The sequence below is a fragment of the Episyrphus balteatus genome, chromosome 4 (genome assembly GCF_945859705.1).
Source record: "Episyrphus balteatus chromosome 4, idEpiBalt1.1, whole genome shotgun sequence".
NCBI classification, from domain to species: domain Eukaryota; kingdom Metazoa; phylum Arthropoda; class Insecta; order Diptera; family Syrphidae; genus Episyrphus; species Episyrphus balteatus.
In genome coordinates, this window is record NC_079137.1 from 79,787 (window position 1) to 101,727 (window position 21,941).

The 21,941-nt window shown below is 28.0% G+C and overlaps 1 protein-coding gene across 1 annotated transcript; it reads left to right on the plus strand.

Moving 5' to 3' along the window:
* Positions 1 to 528: 528 nt before the first annotated feature.
* On the plus strand, positions 529 to 13,380 carry LOC129917718 (acetylcholine receptor subunit alpha-like 2). Its single transcript, XM_055997795.1, has 8 exons — positions 529 to 1,054; positions 2,360 to 2,404; positions 4,668 to 4,777; positions 5,541 to 5,721; positions 6,029 to 6,188; positions 7,530 to 8,115; positions 11,898 to 12,099; positions 13,019 to 13,380. The coding sequence occupies exons 1-8, from the start codon at positions 836 to 838 to the stop codon at positions 13,211 to 13,213; spliced, it is 1,698 nt and encodes a 565-aa protein (XP_055853770.1). The 5' UTR covers positions 529 to 835; the 3' UTR covers positions 13,214 to 13,380.
* The last annotated feature ends 8,561 nt before the right edge of the window (positions 13,381 to 21,941 follow it).

Genomic DNA, 21,941 nt, shown 5'->3' on the forward strand with positions numbered 1-21,941 from the left:
ATTATGTATACCTATATATATCTTTATTTTTATATTTCACTATGGGGCTGTGGCTAGGATAACTTTTTTTTATTTGGGGACCCAACCCAAAGTTAAGAGAAGAATCGAACAGCATCTAGCATTAAAATAATAAGACCCACCCTTAATTTAGACTAATCCCGTTAGATTTATCTTAAAATTAAATGCTGAGAGAATATAAGAGAATGAAATCTCTAAAATTTGAATAGGAAGAATTTTGTTTGTTCTATAAGTGGTTTGAAACAACTAGGATTAGATGCACCGAATACTTTTTTTTTACAAAAAAAGCTTTAAGATATCTTAAACATGCCATGCTCATAAGCTCATCAATTCCTCAAACTTTTTTGGGTTTGGTCCATGGTAAGCACATACAATATTTGTTTAATTTAAAATAAGAGAGCATATTGCAGAAATACAGAGGATGTATTTAAAAAGAAGAGTACGTAGCGATAAAATACATGCGCTTATAAAATGAGAAGCAGATCTATACGTGTTCAAAATCGATCTAAATTTTCTTCTCACATTGATAGCTTTAGAAGCATAAAACTTACATCCTGTTATGGAAGTTACAAAAACAATTCTTGATAAATACGATAAAATATTCTTCTATCAGTTTGGCTGTGGTTTTCATTCATAATGCATAAATGAAAACGGAAAAAACAACTCCCGATTGTGACAATGTGTTAGTAAATTGTTAGTTCAAAATATATACATTTCTTAAGTGCATATTATAAAGTTCTGCGTTAAATCAAACAATCGAAAAAAATTAAATTCTTTACTAAAAATAATGTGATAAATATCTATACAGCTGCTCAACATGACGAAACAAATTTATTCTTTCTTGAATTGTTTTAAATGTCTTTATGTCATCCTTTTTTGTTTGGTATTGATTGAAAGTGTGAACGCAAACCCTGATGCAAAAAGGTTATATGATGATTTGTTAAGCAATTATAATCGGCTCATTCGACCTGTAAGCAATAACACAGATACCGTGCTGGTAAAACTAGGACTTCGCTTATCGCAGCTTATTGATCTGGTTTGTATGAAAATAATTAAAATATTACTAACCCAACTTTTTTTTTTTTTAGATAATAATGAGACACATAAGCCAAATCATACCATGTGACTAATTACTCCTATTAGACCTGATTCTTATCACATTAATATAAGTTTCTAAAGTTTTGAAGTTAAACTAAATTGGAATTCCAAACTAAGCTTTTTTCTACAATTTTTATGCTTCCTCCAGAGGCCCCTTTTTTACTTGCTCTATAGGGCAAGTATTGGTTTCGTGTCGATATTGCGAATTTCTCGAAAACGGCTCTAACGATTTTGATTAAGCTTTGTAAACTTAATATTTAAAGCAGTGGAAATAAAACTGCATTTTTATTTTATCTCAAAAAAGTCAAACAAAAAAAAAAAATTTTTCATGCCCTAAATGTCGGCTCTTCCCCAATATCAATTTTTTTTTTTTAAGAGCCAGCTTTTAAAATCTACAAGTAGAGTAACATAAAAGTGCTTTGAACTGCAAGAGCAAGTACGTGCGACCTCAGTCGTGCATTTTATTTATATTTTGATTCTACTGTTTGCTGAAAACAAATTCAGATGCCAATATAAGATCCAAAAAATTAATAATGGTGTAGGTAAAGTAAAAAGAACTTTAACTAAAGAATTTAAATAATATTTTTCTGCAACAAGAAACACATTTCACTCTAACGAATGACTGCCATGAATAATTTATAAAATCCAGTACCTAGGTATATTCTTATATTATTCTTATTATATTCTTTATATTTATTTATTATTATTATTATTTTTTTTTTTTCAAATAACTTGTAAGGCAACAATGGCTAAAATTAGAACCTAATCTAAATTTTTGTACCCCAAAATGTTGGGCAAATTCAGATTTCAATTATATCCACTCTAATAGAAATTATAATGCTTAGACTCAACGGGCCCTACCAATAATCAAATTTAAAGCTGACTTTAATTTTTACCTTAATTCTACACATTTCACAATACCAAAATCCAATTTAATAGTTAAGTTAAAGGCTATTGCTCGATTAAAATTTATAGTTGGGAACTCAACTATAAAATTTAACCTAGAGTTAGCCTTTAACCTGACTATTAAATTGGTTGTTGGTATTGTGAAATATGTAGAATTAAGGTAAAAATTAAAACGAGCTTTAAATTTGATTATTAGTAAGGCCCAACATGTCTCACAAAATGTTTTTTTATTATTTTTAATGATAACATAGGTCAATAGTTAAACGATTTATTTTATTTGAACTTTGTTTCAAATCGTATTAATAGACTTACTAACTCTGATTTTTATTTTTTTCAGAATCTTAAGGATCAAATTCTTACCACAAACGTATGGTTGGAACACGTAAGTTTAATTTGATTCATGTTCAAAAAAACCGATATCACAGATCTATAGGGTATTTTCTTCAAAGACCCGTCAAAAGAAAATATTTCAAATTTTAATCTAAAAATAAAATCAATTACCTATACCACTTTAAAGACTGATACATGCAAACAGGTGCAATGAATTGCACTCGTTTTAATAGCCGTGCTTTATTCCATGATTCCATCTCAGGAATGAACAAAGTAAACATTTTATACAGTAAACAACAACAAACGATTGTTTTTATTTGTTATTTTTATCAGTAATCCTTTGTTTTTGAAGGGTCAAAAATGTATAACTTTAGAAAAAAGTTTTCTTTGTAACCATTTGTTGTTATTTTTCTTGCAAAATTTTACTAAAGTATGTACTGAGTTATCAACAAAGTACGGCTAATGTATCTTTTACGCAAGAATCGAATATAGGGTAAGTTTAGGTTTAAAAAAAAAAATCTAACTCTAGACAGGAACGAAACATGACATATTGTGATGGAGAATGCGAAAAAAAATTTCTACCGCTATTCTGTCCGCCTGTCTCTATCTCGAGTTTCAGCCCAAAACCCTGGTGGTTTTACTCAAAACGACTCTAACGATTTTGATAAAAAAAAAAACGTGAAATATTTCTTGAAAGAAAATTTTTTAGGTACAAAAACAATTTAATACTTTGGATTTACAATACATACTTCAAACTTTTTTTGAAATCAATCGCTTTAAAATGGATCAATGAATCTTCTTAAAATTTTGTTATCTGAACTAATAATTTCATTGGAACGGCATACAAATTTATTTTAAATTTTGTATTTACAAAAAAAATACTTTTTTTCTTACAATAAAAATAAATCCAAAAATATTTGTTAAACAGGAGATCAAAAGGCATACTTTGTTTGGCGATTAAAACCACTTAAAAATGTGTTATCGTAATTTTAAAAACAACTTTAAGAAATATATGTAAATCCATTTGAAAACTGTTAATCCGTCTTATACATGTATTTGTATATAACACGGTGCGACACTGAAAATACACCCGAGAAATAACATAGTGTAGGCTGTTCGTATGGTCGAATAATGCATAAAAATATTTTTGTTATATTTTTGGAACCCTCCATTTTTTTTTTATTTACAAAAAAACATTTTTACAGATCTTACGATGTAATCTATCAATATTTCAGTCATTTTTCTAACAACTCTCAATATGTTATATGTTTTTGGAAAGAGGATTTCCAGACCTTTTGAATGATGTATATAAGTCTATTGTTTAAACAAATTAAGTGTAGGTTTTTATCCCACAAATCTTGAAAAAGTGATTTTTTTCCCAATTTTTCAACTTTACCCAATTTTTTTTGCAAAATAAAACAAACAAAAAAATAAAGTAAGGTTAAATTCTGAAAGAATATACATTTAGGCACAAATTGGCGTATTTTTTTTATTGAATTTGACCAAAACTGCGGAATCTATGCTATTTTTTCGTAAATAGAAAATGTGGCTTTTCATGATGTGAATTGCAAGGTGCACAATAGGGTGTTCGTTATTTTAAAATAATAACAATTTGTATGCTCCTAGGATCTTATATGGTTGGAAATAAACTAAAAAAAATATTCCCCAAGTTTCAAGTCTCTAACTTAATTCTAACCCGTGCCGCCAAGCGGTTGAAGTTTCTTATGGGAATAACATGGGGTTTCTTGGACCTTGTTCCATCAATTTTAAATTCCAGCCAAACCATTCGTTCAAAAAATTTAAAACTTTACAGACTCAAATTTAATAAGTGTAGCTATCATGTGAAAATTTTTCAAATTTTTAATTGTTATAATTTTAGAGATTTAGCTTGGTAAAAAAAGTCATTTTTTCAGACTTTTTCAAAAATCGCTTTTTACCCATTTAATGCCAAAAAATTAAAAAACATACATTTTTATTCACAAATAAGCGTAGTATGTATATATTTTCCAAAAACATATAACATATTGAGAGTTGTTAGAAAAATGACTGAAATATTGATAGATTACATCGTAAGATCTGTAAAAATGTTTTTTTGTAAATAAAAAAAAAATGGTGGGTTCCAAAAATATAACAAAAATATTTGTATGCATTATTCGACCATACAAACAGCCTACACTATGTTATTTCTCGGGTGTATTTTTTGTTTTTTATTTTGTAGCACAGTGTAATTAGTCTATAAGTAGTTCAAACATACACGACACAAATAATGAATAAATTTGCATTCTTCACTATAATAAAATTTTAATGTTTAACAGGAATGGCAAGATCATAAATTTAAATGGGATCCATCAGAATACGGAGGTGTAACGGAATTGTATGTACCATCCGAACATATTTGGCTACCAGATATTGTTTTATATAATAAGTAAGTATATTTGAGTAGCAAATATTAAAAACATGCGGTTGAGTCTTGTTCAAAGGCCTCGTTTATAGAACACGTACTTTTTTAACCGGATCACTGCCAACATATCACTAATACTTACATGTGCCTATACTTACAATATTTAATTATTAATGAATTTATGTTGTTTTAAATTAAAGGTATAATGTTGCTTCTGACGAAGAAATTAATATTTTTTAATGAAGCTTACGGATGGATGATTTACCTAAATAAAAAGAAAAAACAAAATAACAACATTTTTAATTTAGAAACAATCCCTCCAAACCAAATGCTTCTCTCTCATTTCTTAACTTTTTTTAATTTACAATTTAGTCACAAAAATGTATTTCACTTATGCTTTAGAAATAAAGAAACAAAATAAAGACTATGTATCTAGCAAATTCATCAATACAAAACAAGATGTATTTCATTAAAAATATGTAGCAAAAAAAACAATTGTTATTAGGATTAAGACTTTTTAAATACTTAAGGGTTTTCCAGCATACTGTCATTTAGGTAGGTATTCACTATTTTGTTGCGAAGCGTAGGCAATCAAAACAAATCACGAGTCAAATTTTTTGGATACAATCACCTTTCAGAAAAATCACCTCAGCCGTAAGCTCCATTACATAATTCATTGATTTCCTTCCATATACCTGGCGACTTTAAGTTACCTCACTTATTTCAACTTTTTTAATTTCCTTTTGTCGTTCAAATATTTTTTTCAAGCATTTTTGACCCATTATAGTGCCGATGGTGAATATGTTGTAACCACAATGACAAAAGCTATTCTCCACTACACTGGCAGAGTCGTATGGACACCACCTGCAATTTTTAAGTCTTCTTGCGAAATCGATGTACGGTATTTTCCATTTGATCAGCAAACATGTTTCATGAAATTCGGATCATGGACATATGACGGAGATCAGGTAAAACCTTTTTTAGCTTTTATTTATTTTTTTTTAGTTTTTTTTTTTGTTTTTTTTTAATTTTATTTTCATTATTATTCTTTTTTATTGCGTTTAAAGCTAAAATATTGAAGAGTTCGGTTATGACAAATCGATTTTGTTCTGTTTCAAAATAACATTTAATATTCATAAACGTACTAAGGTTTCGCTGTGTTGTACTTGCAAATTGTAAAAAAATATATATTTTTGTTATCATTTTTACCAGGTACTTTTTTCATAGCCTACATAACATATCATTTTCTCATTTTATATGCATTTGTTTTCTTAGATTGACCTCAAGCATATCAATCAGAAAAACGACAAAGATAATAAAGTTGAAGTTGGTATTGATTTACGAGAATACTATCCAAGTGTAGAATGGGACATTTTAGGTGTTCCAGCAGAGCGACATGAAAAATATTATCCTTGCTGTGCAGAGCCTTACCCAGGTATGCATAACAAAAAAGTGAAAATTACATCAGAGTTTATTTGTTGTTGTTATTTTCTTAAAGCATTGTTAATGATTTATTGTCAAGTTCTACAAAAAAAAAAAAAAATTACATGTAAAATAGGTACATACCTACCAAGTTAACTTTAAATTGCTTCAACATATATAATCGCTAGAATTTGCTTTCCATAAATTAATTCTTAGTTAATTTATATATAAGTTAAGAATCTGTTAAAACGTAAAAATATATTGTGTTTGTTAATTTTGTATTATAAAAAGTTTCATGAAATACATCCACATAGGAAACCATCATTCATTTATATACGATTTACATAGGTAATAAGATTTTTAAAAAACTTTCGAATTTGCTAGCTTTTAGTACCTACTTGGCAGATGCTAAATTTGTGCTCTTAACATAATTTGCCTTAATTTTCTTAATTGTAGATTTCGCTCTTTGAAACGCTTTCAATTAGTGAAGGTATTTTTTTAACAATTTTCAATTCAATTAGCTCTTCTAGTTGTGTAAATATATTCAAGCCAGAAAGAAGCAAGTACTTACATAATTGGTTCTCGCCTGAAAAGGCAAACTAACTTAAGTCAACTGAAGATGAATTAAATTTTTGCTATTGAATTTTTTTTGTTCTGTTTTAATTTTATCTCTTGAATTACCAAACCATCACATGGTTTAGAAAAATAATGTCGATATTGGATTAGTTAAAGTGACTCCATAGGTATCTCACAAAGTTAAAACACATATCAAAAATATATTCACATCCCACTGCCAAATTTGTGTAATGGAAAATTATTTTCAATCAGATAAAAAATAAATGTGTCCGCAATCTCAAACTATTCCTAAAAAATTTCCTGTAATGACAGAAGTCAAATCAAAAGGAATGTGATGACAGATTTTGTGGAATCCAATACCATATTTTAACTCGATACTACTGTGCAATATAGCAAACAGTGTTAAAAAACTTTTTCAATCAATTTTTTGTTCTTTCAGAAAACTTGTCTTCAAATACTTAACCTTTTCAGTAGAGAGCTGATTATTGAAAATCGAAAAGATATTGAATAAATATAAAAATATTTAAAATTAAAAAAAAAAAAACAAAACTTGCAAAAGGTATATATATCAACGGAGTTCACATCTGTTTGTACATGGGCTCTAAGAAAGGCTTACATTTTGTTACAATTCTGCTTATTTGAAAATTTGAAAAACATATGACTACTTAATTATTAAATTTGTAGCCTGTAAAGCTTTGGCTGTTTGACATAATAGCAAAAGTTAACCAGCAATTTTTAAATATATTTTTTTATAACAGTTATTAATTTTCGTTTTCAGATATCTTTTTCAACATTACTCTTCGACGTAAAACACTTTTTTATACTGTCAATTTAATAATACCATGCGTAGGAATTTCCTACCTATCAGTGCTTGTTTTTTATTTACCAGCTGATTCTGGTGAAAAAATCGCCCTTTGTATTAGTATTCTCCTTTCACAAACGATGTTCTTCTTACTTATATCCGAAATTATACCGTCAACATCACTTGCGCTCCCATTACTTGGCAAATATCTTTTATTTACAATGTTACTAGTGGGTCTCAGTGTTGTAATAACAATTATAATACTTAATATTCATTATCGCAAACCGAGCACTCACAAAATGTCACCATGGGTGAGGGCTTTCTTTATTAAACGGCTTCCCAAACTTCTTCTAATGCGAGTTCCAAAAGACTTACTACGAGATTTAGCTGCAAGTAAAATAAATTATGGAAAACAACTAAGCAAAACTAAATTTGGCCAAGCGCTTATTGATGAGATGCAGTTGAATTCAGGTGGATCGAGTCCAGGTTCTATAAGAAGAATGCAACTTCGCGGAGGTATAAGTGGATGTAATGGTCTCCATTCAACGACTGCAACGAATAGGTAATATCGAAATGCGAACATTTATGTACATTTGATCATATGGGTGATTTTGAGCAGAGTGTGATTGTTAAAATGTTCTATTTTTTACTTTTATTTATTTCTAAACTTAGTCACTTAACTGAGTTCGTGAAAAATTCGTAATTTTTTTAATGATAAAAGTTTGATAAGATTTGTGTGGATTTGAAAAAATAAACATAATTATCAAGTGTTTAAAGATAATTATGTTTTTCTCCGCATTATAGGTACTTGTAATAGTAGGAGCACAATGTCAACCAACCATTTAACCAACTTAATAATTCTGAATATGGTTTTGCTATGTATATATTTACTTATTGACAACTTGCTCTTATAGATCAAAGAAAATAAGGAAATTTTACTCATACATACAAAATGAAACAAATATTAAACAAAAATATTGACACAACAACTGACAAAATATAAACATATCCACATCCATAGTAATTCCATACTAAAAAAATCTTTTAAATAAATACAAAAAAGAATGCGTATACGCCACAGTGCATCTGAACAACGTGAAAATTATGTAAATTACAACTTTGGGTTAGGTTCCAAAATACCCAAAAAGAATTGTTACTTAGGAGTAATTTTTTTATGAACGTTTCGCTCCATTGCATTAAGAAGTAAGATATTGCAATATTAGCATTGTTAATGCATCGTACAATGTGTGAAGGACAAATTGATTTACATTTTTATTTGAAATATATCATACATAATTCTATACCTATAACTTTTTCTAAGTCTGAAAACATCAACTTTGAATATCTAGACAATAGATCTCAAAATGTAAGTTTTTTAAGCCAACAACTTCGAGAATTTTTTCGAGAGTTTTCATACTCTCAACTCTCAAAATTGACTCGAAATTATATTTTTTAAAATCCTATATTTCGGTTCTATTACTTGGATGTTCAAGATAAAGGTCTACAACTCAGGAAAAATCTTACTTCGAACTTAAAATACATGTTGAAATTATAACATTAAAAAAATCTATATATAGTGTTACATGCAAAAATGCATTTTATCCATTTGTGAGGCTATTTACAAAATGTTGTAAGGCGAATGTGGTGCAAATTCTCATTCAATAATTTTCAATAATGGGTGAAAGGTGCAGGGAAATAATTCCACGGGAATCTGCTCCACATGGGAATTTATTCCACCTCATGTGGGAATCTGTTCCACTTTTTGAAGTGGAATAAATTCCCGTCACGAGTGAGAATTTATTACACTTTTGATTGGGAAATAACTTCACCTTCAATTTTGGTGATTTATTCTTTGTCATTTTGGAGCATGATTTTACTTTATGTTTGGATTGTATGTGCAATCTGGAAAAAAACTGCGTATTGCGGAAATGGATAGTACCTACAGTTTATAAGGTACAAATAACGTATGTAATTTTCAAATTTGAGCTGGGAAACTGTGTGTCAACTGGTTCATATTAAATACTTACATTCTCTTCATACGAAAACTGATCAAAAACTTTAAAAAACAGCAGTGTCGCTAATAAGTAGGTAGACTAAGGTCGACTTTGAATTTTTGTGTTCCAAATCTACTGTAAACATAGCAAAACAATAGTTAACTGAAAAGAGGAAGAAAATTTCTTTCAAGTCTCATAGTTTTCAGATCGCTTGATTTGAAGAAATATCTTACAAACAAAGAGGACAAATAATGATAACTTAATGATCAGAAACATATCAACCTCTCTTATAATTATAATTGGTTGTAAGCGAAGGAGAAAAAAATTTGCTTCACAACCGAAACGCGAAGCGGAAAAAAAATTTTACCACGTGAGAATCAATTTTGAGGTGTGAAAATAAAAATTCGCGCGAATTTTTATTTTCACACCTCAAAATTGATTCTCACGTGGTAAAATTTTTTTTCCGCTTCGCGTTTCGGTTGTGAAATTTTAGTAGATTCTCATGTGAGCAATTTTTTTTCCGATTCTGGTTTGTCGGATTACATATACGTATGACATACCTATCTTATACATAAATGTACATAAGTGTATCTATTAAATACCAGTAGGTATGTTATTAGACACTAAAACTAAAATAATCGGGCAGCTTTATGTCCAAATGTCAAACTTAATAAGACCAACTTGAAATATAACTTATGTTTTGGAGAATTGGAATTATATAAACATTTGTGAATATTTTATTTCGTTTTATTTAAGATTAATATGGCCAAGTTGGCCTTTTTTTTAAATAAATTGTTCAAAACTTGCCTCATTTCTCCTTTTAAAAATGAAATAAGGCCAATTTTTAAATGTTGGTCTTATTTTACTTGGAGTTATTTCATAGCATCATTATCTTTATGATTGCTTATATCCACAAGATGTAGAAATCAATATATTTTTCAAAGATTTGGTGGGTAATAATTCCACAAAAAAATAGGTGTAATAAATTCCCTTCCACGGTGAGAATTTATTCCACTTCAAAAAGTGTAATAGATTCCCACTTGAAGTGGAATAAATTCCCATGTGGAGCAGATTCCCGTGGAATTATTTCCCTGCACCTGGGTGAAAAAGACTATCATATTACTTCTAACATAAATAACAAGAACAACATGTTTAACTATGAATATCACAGTTTAGCTAAAACCAACCATATGTATATCTACGAGATTATTTAATTCCAAGACAAATTAGTTTGGTAGGAACATGGTAAAGATTTTTAATCATGATGTATGGGTCAAAATCATGAAAAATGGATTGATTCTTAAATGCAAAAAATTTAATTGAAATATTTATTTTAATTTTAATTAATATTATCAGAAGGTTAATTCATTATTTTATGAAAATACCTTACAGTATCAAATTTTGCAATGAATTTAGAATAATATTATATTTGTTTGTCGAAATTCTGATAGTAAACATTACCTGAAAAACATTTGTTTTTAAATTGTGAGAAAAAAAAATTAAAAAACAAAAAAAACAATATTGCTCAAACGTCATTCTCGGCAACGCTATGGCGAGGTAGTATGAGGTAGTATTTCACACATATTTTATAAGGTAAGAAACTTCCGCGAATGCTTGTTATAATTAATATAAAAGTGTTTCACAATTAGCATATGCATATGAAAAAAAAGTTAAATAAATTGTTACACAGAATTAAAGTACACATTTTTGTTTTACATCAACACAATTTAACGCAAGCCCTATTTATCCTACAGAAAAAACTATTATTACTTTATACCCCAGCATCATGGTTATTTCCTCAGATTAGACAATATTGAGCTTAAATTCAAGGAATGGAATGAAATGTTTGTGGAGAAGATTTGATTTATTATATTGTTATTGTTGTTGTTTATCAAACAAACAAAAATACGAACTAGAATTTTAAAGACTTTTTTAATTGTATTGTTGTGCTTCCTCTGATACAATGTATTTTAAATTATGAAATTAGACGTATTTAAATGATCATTCTTCTTATTCTCAGTTTTAGTCATAAATTTAAAATTAAAATATTTATGAAATGATAATGATATATAAACCCTATATTGCATCATGGATTTTTTATTATTATTCAACAAAATTGATTTTTTTTTTTTAATCGGACCTTTTAATTTCCCACTTCCATGATTTTGACTCGTATACCTATAAATTCATAACTGACCTGAAAACCATTTTATAGTTATAATTGAACATAAAGGAAAACGAACCTAGGTTCCGCCAAACTATTTTGTTAGTGGATATTTTCGATACCATTTTACATCATTTTCTCTATTCTCTTAAATATAAATATTATTTTTTGTAACTCTTTTCATAGATTTAGCGGATTAGTGGGTGCACTTGGGGGTGGATTAAGCACTTTAAGTGGATATAATGGTCTGCCTTCTGTTTTATCTGGTTTAGATGATTCTCTCAGCGATGTAGCTCAACGAAAAAAATATCCTTTTGAATTGGAGAAAGCAATACATAACGTAATGTTTATACAGCATCATATGCAGCGACAAGATGAATTTAATGCAGTGAGTTAAATTGAATTGTAATTGAAAGTGTACGCGAGTGTGAATTTTCTATGCAAATAACTTAACTTATTATATTATTTTTGTACTTATGTTTATATATAATTTATATTATTTTTCTCTAAAGATATACAAATATTCCTGATTTTATTATCCTAGGAGTTATGAATATGTTTTGAAACGGGCTTCAGGTCAAATGAAACAAATGTATTATTGTCACGACGCGTCGTTCATACGAACATCATCAGGTGATGGCAAATAAATACTTGTTACATCTATATTGCACTTTTATGTAAAAACAACAAAATCAATAACTATACAAATAAGCTTTATAAAGCAAGTCTTCACTTTACAAAGTAAAATTGACTTTGAAACATTTTCAGAGCATCCCAGTTCTAAATATATTTTGAGGTGATGATTTTGGATTTTCCCTTTTTTTCACAAATTACATGGGCTGAATTGGGCTATTTCTTTTGCAAAAAATTTAACGCTCTATAAAAAAGTATCAAATGAATTTTCGATTAACTTATACATCTTCAAAATTTATACAAGCTCAAAGCTCAATTTATTCAAAATTCTGGTGAAGTTGGGTGCTTAAGTGGAGTTACCACAAAAAAAAGTTCCTCAAATTTCATTCTAAAATTAATATCACCTTCATGAGATTAACCAATAATTCTTGTAAAATAACAGTAGGAAATTGCAAATAAATGTTTTTTTATTATTTTAAAATTGGTGATAGTTTTTATTTTTTTAAAAGGCAATGGATCAAAACAATATGAAACATAGCATCATGCCAAGAAAATGTCTATTGTGCTCCTATATAACAATGCGTACATTTAAACAAACTTTTTAGAGTTCTCCTTTATCACATAATATAATGATATATTGGTTATGCACATATACTACTTAATTATATTTTTAGGAAGACCAGGATTGGGGTTTCGTAGCTATGGTGCTTGATCGGTTATTCCTTTGGCTGTTTAGCATTGCATCGATTGTGGGAACATTTGCTATACTATGTGAAGCACCATCCTTATACGATGACACAAAACCAATTGATGTTGAGTTTTCAGTGATTGCACAGCAACTTTACAATTTAACGGAGAAAAAGTCGTAATTTTGTATTATATAGATTAAGTTATATCTGTTTTGTTGTTTAAAAAAAGTTATTATTTTTAACGTGCCAAACTCATTTCTTAACCACAACTTTATAACTGCTAAAGTATTATTACTTTTCGAATATAAGAAATAATTATTAAATTAAATAAAGTCTATAAGGTCAATAATCCTTATTAGTAGAAAACAAAACTTGTTCGTTTCATTATTTGATTAAAATAAAAATTAAATAAAAAAACTGTATAGTGCCTACATCTATAATAAAAACCTACATACTACATAACTACACATACAGTACACACGGTGTTAGTACATACATACATATATGAACATATATATACCTACATATATACATTTCAATTTCAATCAATTAAAAAACATGAATTTTCCGTATAACAAGGAAAAACTTAGAAAATCTGATTCTATAAGGTGTTTTCTATTATTTTTTATTTTTTTTTTTTTATTTTCAAAAACCAGAAGGCTTTCAACTATATGACATTATTATATCGCTGGTTTTTATCAATAAAGCATTGAATATTAAGACCAAAATAACAACTTCATTTAATAAAAAAAATTGATTTTCTTATGAATTAAAAAAAGGTGGAACAAGATATTGTTAAGCTTGAACTACATACATGCATACTTCGAAACAAAAGCATAAAAAAATAGAAAAAAATAGAAAATGTAAAAAATTATATTTATGATACAGCTAAAAATATAAATAAGTAAAAAAAGAATTTTTTTTTGTATTTTGTATTTCGATATAGTTCGGACATGTTGCCATTATTTTATAATAGTTTTTTTTCTATTTTAAGTTAATTTAAATGAAAGATAGTGGAACGCTTAAATAAGGTTAATCGCATATCAGATAACCTTTGAAATCCGAAAAAAAATTATTTGGCATTTTGGATAAAATTATGATTTTATGAACGTGGTTCTATTGATTGTAGTTTAATAGAATTGTAACTATAATTATTATAATAATGATCATTATCAGTTGGATTAAAGAACACCTCGTTAATACAAATAATCACATTTGTCATCAAGACAAGGTATTTATTACAAATCTATTAAAAGTAATTTCAAATAATGCCATTAGCTTATTTAGATACATGACCTAACATTAAAAATTATAACTAAAATTTTAAGTCACAGTTTTGACGTATGTTATAAACAAGCTCACTTGGTACAAAAGGTAAGTTGGTCATTTATGTAGTATACAATGCACAAACATATGTAGGTACCAGTATTATATAGTCTGATGTTATAACATTCTAAAAGATATTAACATATGTACCTACGTTATTCACTGAAAATTAGGAATGTTTGTGTAACTGTTCACATGTTTATATAGCATGGCGTAGGTAGGTAGGTATATATGTGTGTATTTATTTACCCAGTACTTCCCATTTGCTCTTATGAGCTTGACTGCCCTGTGGCACATACATGAATCTTAGCTGAAAAATCGCTTTATGAAGAAATGTAAGTAAAGCAGACAAACATTAAACATACCTATTCATGTAGCTAACATTGTGGTGGTACTTTATGATTACACAATTTCTTTTTTGTTTGCATCCACGTATCTTTTCTGCTCCTTGCAATCTATTTGAGCTAAACGGTATAAAGGGAACACTGTTGTCTTGATAAAATACAAATGAGGCCGTTTCTACTTGCAATTATTGTATATGGATAAAAACAACTTTTGGATAAAATCCCAAGCATCTTTACCTAAACAAAAAAATCTTCGAAAACTTCTTGGAGATTTTATTATTATTGTTTCAATATAGTTTTTGAAACAAAGTTATTTTAATAAGTCTGGTTTGAACTGAGATGTATTTCTAAAATATATGGGTACCTACATAAGAGGAGTTTATATTTCATTGTATAGCTTCATGATATTTGTGACCTGGATTGTTGTACCTAATGGTGTGTTCTTTAATACAAGTTATTTTAAACGGAGCAGGCTTTGGTTAAGGGATAACATTGGTTGTTTATTTGTTCCAAGATAAGGAAGTTTAACAAGAAACGACCTGATTTCAAAAGAGACAAGAACAATTTCAATTAATTTCTCTCTCAAATAAAAGTTTAATCGAAATCTAAACAATAAGAATTATTATTTTGATTCAAGAAAAGTCACGAACATAGGAATAATTATTCTAAATTTAAAGTGTTTAAATTTATAAAACACAAAATTGATGACCAAGAATTATTGCTTTCATTGCATACCTACTCATGATTTTTTGATATGATACCTACTATTAAGTAAGTTCGTTCGAAAAATTTAAGTTTCTGCTTAACTTCCCTGTACAGTGTACAACATAACTTTTTTAATTAAGTTTCTTAAATGTTAAATCAAACCTTCCATCACCATCATAGTTTACTTTATCAAGTAAATTTTAAAGGGACAGTATAAATTATTCAAAAAAAAATGTTCTTCATCACTATTTTTGAATGAACTTTCCGGTTAGAATGCATATTAAATAAATTCATTGATGTGAGACTCATGTGGTGTTGGTATGTGAGACTCATGTGTATGGACTGAAGGAAGTATACAAAAACGACATGAACATTTTTAATAAAGTTTTTGGAACTAGGTTAAATTAAAAAAAGTATGACGAGAGAAAATCTTTGGTGAAATTTTCCTACCCAAAATTCCATCGGCGATATACTTGTGCAAACAAATCTTTTCCTTCTTTGCAGAAAGAAAAAGGTTAGAACTGTGCTGCAGGAGATGGCAAAAAAAACTATTAAGGATCTGCAGCTCCCTTTGCTTAAGTACTCTCAAAAAAAATTGTGTTTAGACAATTTTTAATAGAATAGAGTTTGTTGTAGGTAGATTTAAAACAAAAATTATAGACAGTTAATATAAAAAAATAGATAAATAAAAACAAATTTAAATAGGCGCATTTTTCACCTGCTTAAAAACTTTCAATACTGTACATTTATACGCTCTAACTTAAAAAGTTTAACCGTATTTTAAAATACATAACAGATAGTACATAACGTCATGCTGTCTTTATAATACCTCAAAAAAGAAAATCCTTATTTAGAAAATATATATTATATAAACAAAACACGTAGGTATGCGGATTACTAATAGTCTTATAAGAATATTTTCTTTCATAATTTAATTTCAAATTTGAAAAAAAAAATGTAAATGACATAATAGGTAGAAACAAATCTCCATATTAGTTGGAACATGTTTTAAAAGAGTTTTAAAAGGCAAAGACCACTATAAGTTGATTACCTAAAATAATTTAAACAAAAAAAAAATAAATAGTTAACCCTCTGTAGGCACACCTCTTTTTTGCGAATTTGGTTTATACTTTTTTATTTGGCTAGAACTTTTTTTGGTCTCACAATTTTATAGAGAATCATTTATGAAACTGATGTAGAATTTTCCGAGGAATGCGAATATTGTATTCACTATTCCAAAAAAATGTATTTTCACCCTTAAAAAGACACTTTTTTGTGACCACTTTTTATTTTTGTCCTGCGTATTTGTGATTAACAATTTAACAGTCAATTATTTATTTATTCAGAAAGTTATAAGACAAAAACCAAATCTTTGGATCAAGGACAAAATTTTATTGTTTTCAAAAAGCGATAAGAAATTCTTTCAAATCAAAGTAGAGGTTAATTAATTACAGTGGTTTTTAAAACATGACCCAAGAAATATTGCAATTACTTTATATATATATATATAATTTATATTATTTTAATTAAAATTATTTATTGAGTAATATATTTTTCGGAAATTCTGTTTAAAATATTGAAATGAAAGTAATCTTTAAAACTTTTCCCATTCAATACTTTTCAAATTTGATCAAAAACAAAAAATAAATTAAGCTATTTCACAAAGCCAGAGCTAAATTAAGTAAATGACGTAAATGAACATTTAATTTTCAACGTTTGCATTTAAACCCTTGAATGGGGAAACTTTTGATAAATTTTTATTTTAACCGCGAACAAAAAAATATTGGGAGGGTTTAAAAATATTTCTAAAGAACTTGTTGTGTAGAAAGCTACATTAAAAGCATCATTTTCTTTATAAAGTGATGGTGTTATAGTTACCAGTAGAGAAATAAAAACAACGTTGGCTCATCTTTCCACCCCTTGCATTCTTGCATATCTATACCTTTTATGCTAATTAAGATTTTAAGATGATTCTTTTGATCCTATATTTTTCGAGTTCTTCTTTTTGTTAAGTCATCATATTTTAATGCCAAAACCAAGAATATATGTATGTCCTTTCTTCGTTTTTTAATATATATTTTATCTAGGAAAATAGGTCTAAATATCCACAAGAAACGAGACCTATGTTACTGAATAGAATAATTTTGCTATGGAAATTAAAAAAATATTCAGTCACATAAATAAAAAAAAGGCTAAATTTACTTTAAAAAAACCTCATTGAACGTTATAAAGGTACTTCTCCCCATTCGTATATCAATATCTCTTTATACCCATATACATTAGGCAGGTTTTTTTTTATTAAGAATTTGGAATTACATATTATTCAAAACAATTTTTCACTATGTTTCAACAAGTCAACAATGCATTCATGTGCACAGGTAGGCACACCCCAAATGAGATTCGTTGGAACTTTTTTGATATGACTTAAAATACTTTTGTCAACAATTCACACAACTAAATTTTTTGTCTTAAATGCAGCTATATAACGATTCTAAAACAATTGTAACCTAATTATTGCCATTGTTTTTTTTTTTTAATATTTCTTTTTCTTTCTACTATTTTTTTTAATTCTCTTCTAATAGGGAAAGGATGCAATAGAACCACTTCTCCAGTAGGTAAAAAATTATTTTTGCAACATATTATTCAAAAAATTATTTAATTGCACCAGCAATTCTCAGAATGGGTCACTGTGGCGTATGTGTAACATTTATTTAAAAAAAAGTTTTTTTTGTTTTAAAACCCATTCTCTCCCATTGTACTTTTTAAAGTACAGCGAAATGCATTGACAATTTGTGCATGCAAAAGCATTCGGGGACATAAAATATTCGTTTTCGCTGTAAAAAAATGGGACCTAATCTTTGAGACAATTTAGGAAAATTTCCCAATAAATAGCTGAAATCTGAGAAGATGAATATAAAGCTTTTTAGTTAACTTAGAGTAATAGTCAAATCTATAAGAAAGCAACAATGCATTAATGTGCACAGGTGGGCACACCCCAAATGAGATTCGTTGGAACTTATTTGATATGACTAAAAATACTTTTGTCAACAATTCATACAACTGAATTTTTTGTCTTAAATGCAGCTATATAACGATTCTAAAACAATTGTAACCTAACTATTGCAATTGTTTTTTTTTTTTAATATTTCTCTTTCTTTCTACTATTTTTTTTTATTCTCTTCTAATAGGGAAAGGATGCAATAGAACCACTTCTCCAGTAGGTAAAAAATTATTTTTGCAACATATTATTTAAAAAATTATTCAATTGCACCAGCAATTCTCAGAATGGGTCACTGTGGCGTATGTGGAACATTTATTTCTAAAACAAAATTAATGTCTAGTAAAAAATGGGTAACTGTGGCGTACATGCAACATTTATTTAAAAAAAAAGTTTTTTTTTTAATATTTCTTTTTCTTTTTAGTAAGTTTTTTTTAGGGAAAGGATGCAAAGAACCACTTCTCCAGTAAAAATTATTTTTGCAACATAATGTATGTAGATGTAACAAAAAAATTGCACCAGCAATTCTCATAATGGGTCACTGTGGCGTATGTGGAACATATATTTCTAAAACAAAATTAATGGCTAATAAAAAATGGGTTACTGTGGCGTACGTGCAACATTTATTAAAAAAAAGTTTATCGGTTGATACAAATCTATAGCTCAGCCATTTGTAAAACGTGTTTAAAAAAAATCGTGGATTCAAGTCCTACTAAGCAATGCAAGTAAATTAATCATTGCTAATGCTTTTATATATCTTCGTCATTGCTTAAACTCTCTTATCGTCTTTTTATACTTGCATAAGCAATTCTTAAAGTTGGCCACTGTGGCGTATGTGTAACATTTATTTCAACCAAAAATGTTTCTTGGCTTATACAAAAGTTTATACCTATTGCAGAGAACAAGTTGTTGGAGGAATGTTACCGTAAAAGTTTCTATTAATATCACTTTTTCACTTACAATTATGTACATTATTTGTAGGGGTAGATTCTGAAGCGATTCTTCGATTTTTAGAGATTTCCTAGAAGAGAAATTCAAATTGTATTTTTTTTTACTAATACTAACAGTAACTTTCATAACGATTTTGGTTAAAACTTATGTCTTACTCTTGTAATATGCTGGAAATTTTGAATATAGGGTGATATAATGTTATTTTTTAGGTTTTTTTCCCGAATTGTACGGTGGGTGGACATCAATTATAGTAGGTACTAAATAGCAAAAACCAATTCTGCTACCAACCAGCCGTAGGCACACTTCAAGTAATTTTTATTATAAATTTTCACGTTAAAACCAGGAGAGGAAGGAAGTCAAACAGAAATTAAAAAAAAAAACGAGTGAAATTGTTTCTCAACATTTTCAACCAGATGACGGCTATCCAACTGCATGGTCCCGCATAAGAACCACACTAAAGTACATATAATACACATATACTCGTAATAAAAAATAAAATAAAAAACTTTTTTTTATACGTTTTTTATTGAATTTTGAAATATTGAAACGAAACGAAAAAACACATAACAAGAAATCGACTGAGGATAATAAGAAATCCATTAAAACGTTAACGAGATATATTAATCTTATACATACATAAGTATCTATTAGTATTTTTTTAATAAAAAATGGGTTACTGTGGCGTACGTGCAACATTTATTAAAAAAAAATTTATCGGTTGATACAAATCTATAGCTCAGCCATTTGTAAAACGTGTTTAAAAAAAATCGTGGATTCAAGTCCTACTAAGCAATGCAAGTAAATTAATCATTGCTAATGCTTTTATATATCTTCGTCATTGCTTAAACTCTCTTATCGTCTTTTTATACTTGCATAAGCAATTCTTAAAGTTGGCCACTGTGGCGTATGTGCAACATTTATTTCAACCAAAAATGTTTCTTGGCTTATACAAAAGTTTATACCTATTGCAGAGAACAAGTTGTTGGAGGAATGTTACCGTAAAAGTTTCTATTAATATCACTTTTTCACTTACAATTATGTACATTATTTGTAGGGGTAGATTCTGAAGCGATTCTTCGATTTTTAGAGATTTCCTAGAAGAGAAATTCAAATTGTATTTTTTTTTACTAATACTAACAGTAACTTTCATAACGATTTTGGTTAAAACTTATGTCTTACTCTTGTAATATGCTGGAAATTTTGAATATAGGGTGGTATAATGTTATTTTTTAGGTTTTTTTCCCGAATTGTACGGTGGGTGGACATCAATTATAGTAGGTACTAAATAGCAAAAACCAATTCTGCTACCAACCAGCCGTAGGCACACTTCAAGTAATTTTTATTATAAATTTTCACGTTAAAACCAGGAGAGGAAGGAAGTCAAACAGAAATTAAAAAAAAAACGAGTGAAATTGTTTCTCAACATTTTCAACCAGATGACGGCTATCCAACTGCATGGTCCCGCATAAGAACCACACTAAAGTACATATAATACACATATACTCGTAATAAAAAATAAAATAAAAAACTTTTTTTTATACGTTTTTTATTGAATTTTGAAATATTGAAACGAAACGAAAAAACACATAACAAGAAATCGACTGAGGATAATAAGAAATCCATTAAAACGTTAACGAGATATATTAATCTTATACATACATAAGTATCTATTAGTATTTTTTTAGAAATATTTTTTTTAGAGTCCTGAAGAATCGTATAACCACACTTGAAACGTAGACGAAATATTAGCAAATTATCAAAACAACACCTATAGCCTGCCCCTGCTCAAAAGAACGAATTAATTTATTCAAAAAGGTCGCGAAGATAGGAAAAATAATTTTATATTTTCATTTCGTATCATGTAATGTATATTTCTCAATAAAAATTCACAAATAGCGAAATTAAAGTACCTACATAGTTATAAGTTCCAAAGTCTTTTGTTTCTAGAAATTTTTTTGCAGTACTAAATTACAGTTTTATAGAATTCATTTTTTTTTAATTTAAAATACATCATATTTTTGACATTACAGTTTAATTAAATTGTTTTTTTTTTTTTCATAACGCACAAAAATATATTGTTTTATAAAGAAAAGTTCTCTGTGGAATTTCATAGGTAAGCCGAAGCTTCATACTTACCTTTCTCTCACATATCTGTATATTGTTCTATTTTACTCCTCCTTGCAAAATTATAACGATGATTCTTTTCTTGTAAGACAGGACAAATAAAAAACCCCTGTGCTATTTACCCAATCTCCTGTTAATTGCTCTTTAAAACTGTATTGAAAGAATTTAAAAAATATTATATACAGTCAGATATAAGGCATTCAAAATAAAAGTGGTTCAAGGTAATTTTTCCGCAAATCAAATGTTTTAAGATTTAATACCTTAAATGATAATTTTTGTTTCTTAAGTAAAATAATAGAAACAAGTTCAAGACTTCGAAATACTTGTTATTCTTGTAAATTTTGATCCAAAATTTCTTTTAATTTCTAGAGCTTCTGAACTTTTTTGTTTGATGTAGTTCAGGTTTAATATACACAAATTTCAAATTGACCTGACTCACACTATTCTGAATGCCTTATAT